Source organism: Trachemys scripta, chromosome 11 (genome assembly GCF_013100865.1).
Source record: "Trachemys scripta elegans isolate TJP31775 chromosome 11, CAS_Tse_1.0, whole genome shotgun sequence".
Taxonomy (NCBI): Eukaryota; Metazoa; Chordata; order Testudines; family Emydidae; genus Trachemys; species Trachemys scripta.
In genome coordinates this window covers 66,377,669-66,383,668 of record NC_048308.1, presented here as the reverse complement: position 1 = coordinate 66,383,668, position 6,000 = coordinate 66,377,669, and the positions used below count along the sequence as shown (strand labels likewise).

General features: G+C 44.9%; 1 protein-coding gene across 1 annotated transcript in view; it reads left to right on the top strand.

Moving 5' to 3' along the window:
- The first annotated feature begins 5,707 nt into the window (after positions 1 to 5,707).
- ABCA12 (ATP binding cassette subfamily A member 12) overlaps positions 5,708 to 6,000 on the top strand; it is a 128,956-nt gene continuing 128,663 nt past the window's right edge. The window contains exon 1 of the mRNA XM_034786070.1: positions 5,708 to 5,776. Coding sequence (XP_034641961.1) covers positions 5,708 to 5,776 — 69 coding nt within the window. The remainder of the gene's footprint in view (positions 5,777 to 6,000) is intronic.

Below are 6,000 nucleotides of genomic sequence, written 5' to 3'. Positions count from 1 at the left end.
CAGCAAGTGTGAAATTTGGGTGTCTCAGCAACAATTAAACCAGCTAATTAAGCAATGCTAATAACTCGGGGGGCAGGCTAATTTGTCCCTTCTGTTGCCAGAGCCCATCCTAAAAAGATCCTTCCATTTTGCCAGCTAGCCCAGAAGAACCTGTCTGAGTTAGGTAGGGGGTGACTCATGGTGAAAGAGATTCAAGGAGAGAAGTAGTAACCAAAATTGCATGTACATTGCCTTGGAACAGGCAGTCAGGATTGTATTGTGATTATTGTTAGAGGAAAAAAGAAAGAAAATAAAAATCCTGCAGCTTATTCCGCAGTGTTTAACTCTGCTTCCCTCCCCAGACCTGAAAAAGAGCTCTGTGTAGCGCGAAAGCTTGTACCTTCCACCAACAAAAGTTGGTCCAATAAAAGCTATTACCCCACCTACCTGGTGTCTGTCATATCCTGGGACCTGCATAGCTCAACAACACTGCAAACCATGTTTAACTTCTCCACTGAGTAGCTGGGGTTCTCTCCCCATTTATATATACCAAAGTTCATAGAGGTCAAGTCCACAATAGCGTTCGTATGTGTTGTCGTTATGTATTATATGTGTAGAGTTGGTTGTAGGCGGTTGGAGGTTCTGTTCTCTTTTTAGGGTGTGTTTGACAATGTTGTCTTGTCTGATCAAATCCACTTTCATTTATTGTTTTGTTAAGGTCACCATAGAGCTTTGTGCTTGGACCTCCAGGAATTTAGCTCCTCAGCGGGTGTTAACCAGCTGAGCATCTGGCCTGTTATTTTGAATATTCTTCTGCAGGAGGATTCAATGGAACACTGCCAAGTGCTAGGCTACGACTCAACGGGATGGAAAAATGGGTCAGACTTTTTGTCAGCCCACGTACCACTTTCCTTTAAGGGCAATGAAAACACCAGGGAGCAACTAATGCATTCAGACACTGATCAAGGGCAATAAGGCTATTTCTAATCACACCTATGACCAGGCTCTAATCCCTGCAGTGATGGTGTTTTGTTCGACCCTGAACAGCAGAGAAATGAGATATTATACACAGGATCTCAGAGTTGGCCTGGTAATCCAGTGCCATCACAATGCAGAGGACATGTCCTGGCTCGGCTAGGGAATGCACAGTGGCAGCCCATTCAGCCCTTTGCACTTACATAGCATCTTCCACCCCAGCACCTCCGCTCTCTTCACAAGCATTAATTAGTTAAGCAACACAGGACAGGGATGTAGACATTACTTCTCACAATTTATAAATGGGTAAATGGAGGTACAGACGGAGTAAATGACTTCCCTAAGGTCAGATGGGAAGTGTTGTGACAGAGACAGGAATAGACTTCTGTATCTTCTGACTCTTAGGGTGGGGTGCAGGAATAGGGAGCCTAATAATCATAGTGGGTTTATAACCATATTTGGTAAATCAGCGGAGCTGGTTGGGAAAAAAAAATTTTCTCGCATGGAAAATTATGATTTTTTGTTAAATAAACAGGAAGAGTCCCCAAAACTGGAAAAAAAAAAAAAAAGTCCAAAAACTGTTGGGAAAAAAAATCCTCAAACTACTGAATACCAGGGGAAAATTGACCAATTTAATTTTTTTCAGTTTTTGGCTGCAAAATTTCTGGGTTGGGGTTTTCCAGTAACAGGTTGAAAATTTTCAAGGAAAGCTGTTACTTTCTGCAAAACTTCTCATCTAGTCAAACATAATTTTTCAACAACAAAGAAGTTTCAGGAGAAAATTTGCAGCCAGCTCTATGGAAGATCTAAAGAGTAGGCTCTCCCCTCCAAATGTGACTGTCACCTGGGGATGAACACTGGCCTGCTGACTGGTTCGAGAATGCTGATAGACATCAGCACAGTGCCTGGGGAAGGCTAAGCTTATGAAGAGTAATAATTTTACATTTAAATAGAGCCTTTCCTAGGGAAAGATTACAAGCTGGTTTTTGTATTTGCCCTCATTGGGAACCATTCTTGCAGCTCCATGTGGAGTAGAACAAAGGGTACATCCAGGGCCGGTGCAACCATTTAGGTGACTTAGGTGGTTGCCTAAGGCGCTAGGATTTGGGGGGTGCCATTTTCTTCGGCAGCGACCGCGGCAGCCGGATCTTCGGCCGCCCCGGTCGCCGCCGGCATTTAGGCAGAGGGAGCTGGGGCAGCGGAGTGCGGGGAGGGCCGCCTGCAGCAAGGGGGGGGGCGGCACACAGGGGAACTTCCCGCCCCAGCTCACCCCTACCCCGCCTCCTCCCCAAGCATGCTGTGGCTGCTTCACTTCTCCTGCCTCCCAGGCTTGTGGCGCCAATCAGCTTAGGTGCCGCAAGCCTGGGAGGCGGGACAAGTGAAGCAGCGACAGCGTGCTTGGGGAGGGGGAGGAAGTGGGGCAGGGGTGAGTTGGGGCGGTGGGGTGCCTCAGGGTGGGGGGTGGGGAGCTGCTGCAGGGGGGGTGCCTCAGGGAGGGGGGGGAACTGCCACGGGGGGGGTGCCTCAGGGCAGGAGCTCGGGGACGGGGGCGGGGGGGCGCAAGGTGGAAGTTTCACCTAGGGCGCGAAACATCCTTCCACCGGCTCTGGGTACATCTGCACTGCGAAAAAACAACAACCCTGGGGCAGCAAATCTCAGAGCCTCTGAGCGTGGCTGGCATGTATTTTTTTGTTTTTGTTTTTTGGTAGACATAATCTTACGCACCAGGCATCCTGCACTAGTGACACAACACAACAGTTTTTAGGTGGGGAAATGAAAAAAACCCATTGACTTTCCAAGGGGCGCAGCCAGTTGAATTAGGAGACTTCTCTTGGAGTATGGCTACTGCAGATATTATTATTACTACTTATCATAGCCACAGTGTAACATAAAGCTTTGATAAGCGTAGTGCTCTACTGACCTGGGAGAGCACTCCATGCTTAAATGCAGTAAAGGCAGGAATTTAGACAATTGTTATCGCATTGTCGCACCTGATATGGAGTCTGTAGTACTCATTATGTGAGGAGAAGAGTCCTCTTGGAAGTGGAAGGACTTGGCTGAGCTCTTGAGCTGCAAATTGTCTTCCTCTTGGGAAGGGGCAGGTCCAGATTAGCTGTAGCATGGAGGTAGTTTTGATTGGCACCAACACCGGCCGGGGGAGAGAGGGGCATGAGTAATACCGAATGACACCTGCATATAACAAGGAATAAACAAGCAGAATCTTACAGCAACTAGACACACAAACTATCTGACTGGAAGTGTGCATTATAAAATGTGCTTTTCTAAGGTGGTATATCTAAAATTTATCCCCAGAAGTGTACACATTTTAAAGCAATACAGATTAGGATTAAGTATCCTGTGTCAACTCATTTCTCTCTTGGCAAGGAAACAGCCCACTCCTGGAGCCAAATCCAGTCTAATCTACCTATTTACCAATCCATTTCTACTGCACTCATCACCGTGATGAGTGACAGTGGAAGTAATTAACCATTGGAACAATTTATCAGGGGTCATGGTGGATTCTCCATCAATGACAATTTTCAAATCAAGATTAGATTTTTTTTTAAAAAGCTCTGCTCTAGGAATTATTTGGGGGCAGTTCTCTGGCCTGTGCTATACAGGAGAACAGACTAGATGATCACAGTGGTCCTTTCTGGCCTTAGAATCTGTGAATTTATGAAACTTCCTGACTGCTTAGAAGCTCAGACAATACCGCGTCACAGTTCTGAGTGTGTAGCTGTTTGGAATTGTACAGCTATTTAGTGGCTGACTAGAAAGATAGATAGATGTCATACATTAATGTGCTTGCAGTGTTCTTTTCGCCATGTTGGTCCCAGGATATGAGAGAGACAAGGTGGGTTAAGTAATATCTTTTATTGAACTGGTGAAAGAAACAAGCTTTTGAACTCTTGGAAACTTGAAAGCTTGTGTCTTCCACCACCAAAAGAGACAAACTCTCTCATACTTCTAATCTAACAGATATGGAAGACTATCTTTTAATTCAAGAGCTGGAAGCCTGTGGTTTTGGTAAGAAGGGACTTTCATGATTATGAACACTTTGTGAGGTATCCAGATCATGTGGTGATTGGTGTAGTATAAAAATGTCAATAGATAGATGGGTCCTATTCCCAAATCCACATTTATTCAGGTTGCTAACAATCGTAGTGACTTATATGTAAATGTAGAGATGAGCAAAACTGGATGTGGTCTTGGTTTACATAGACTTGCTGTTGACATATAGACTTTGCAAAACTAAAACAAGGGGTATTTCAAATCCAGCTCCTATGCTAACCCAAGCCCCAGACTTTAGGAGAATTCAGATAACTGATTTTGATTATGGCCCAACTTTATTTCCAAACCTCACTGACTAGGTTATGGGTTTGATTGAGTGAGAGGGTAGGTGTGTGTCCCATTTTACCTGAATCCTCAAGATTCTGTAGTAAGAGAGATTTCAGGTCAAAGATTTTACTCTCAACTTTTCTCTAGTAGTGGCCTTAGGCTATAATAGATAAATCCCACTCACTGTTTAACTGCACTGCTGTTCTCCCAACTCCTGACTATGGAATTGAGTCACAGCTAAGTTAAATTGAATTTGAGAATGAACTCAGCCTTACCAGGTAAGGTGCCCATGTACGTGTGTGTGCAGCTGCCCTCTTCTACATAGAATCAGAGCTGCCCAGATCCTCCCACCTGGCTGAGCTGTTGAGCTATTCCATAGCGAATTGCATATCAGTTTCACAATTCATAGTTGTTCATACATGCTAGATGTTTTGTATGAGGTGATGCTGTCCACTGTGCTATCTTTACTTTTCCAGCTATCCAGCTATCTAGCTATCTGTCTAATTTTCCTAGTTAGCTAGCTACTAGCATGAAAATTCACTAACAAAAATGATATTTAAATCACACTAGTGATCTGAATTAACCTCACAAAAGGCTCAGTCCTGCAGCAAAATTCCCATTACATTGTCACATGGAGTTCAATGAGAGTTTTGCCTGAGTGAAGATTGCATGATTGAGCCTACAGGAAGGAAGCCCAAGTTAGAAATGTGGGCCTTTGGATCAGTCCATGATGGTTGAATTTTACATGCAATGAATGTATTTTTCCATCCTTAACATGCTTATAATAATTTCCTTTAAGTTTAGATTTAATGGAGAACCTCCATGTAGATACAGCTGATTTGACTTTAGGTAAGCAAAGAATGCACATGTTGCTGCTGCTGTTTTTGACTCCCAGTCATTGTGTGTGTGTTAAAGGAGGGCAGAGAAAAATGACCGGTCATACAGGCCTGGCAAGCAGCCTACTGATGAATTTTTTATGACACCTCTTCCTCAGGTGCAATGTGTGGGCAGATAGGTAGTTTCATCAAGGCGTGTAGCAACTTCAGCAGACGCATCTTGGAATGCCACCCATTTTATCACTCCGGGATTGAACAAAGCACAGTTAAGAAAGACTGGATGTTATAATTAACACAAGCCACTACAGGCTGCTGCGTCTGTCTCCTCACCATTAGAAGAATAACCTGTTGAATTTGCTAGGAGCTATTGCAGTAGAGAAAGGAGCTAGATTTACTGGGAATACAACAGCTACGAGTGGCTCAGGTAGCCGCTCCAAAGCTATGCTGTGGGGAGGAGGAAGGGGCTCGTATGCTGGACGCAGCAAATCTGGTTGGGTCAGAGCATAAATTTTTGCTTTCTGAGACTGAGGGGAAAGAGAGGAAGCTGCTCGTCTGCTTTTGCTTGGGCTCTCCCAAGGATGGCTTCACTCTTTCAGCACTTGCGGATCCTGCTGTGGAAGAATTGGCTGAGCGTCAAGAGACAGCCTGTGAGTATGAAAATGAAGCTGCTGGAGGGGTGAGGAGAGAGTCTGAGGCAACGGAATGGAGGGAAGGGAAGTTCGGTGGTTTTTAAAGCCTTTGGGAGCAAGTGACAGGTGTAGAGAGAGGAGGAGAGGCTGGAAGTGAAAACTTGTATTTTTGCGACAGCTGAAGTCAGGGAGGGATAACTCAGTGGTTTGAGCATTTGCCTGCTAAACCCAGGTTGTGAGTT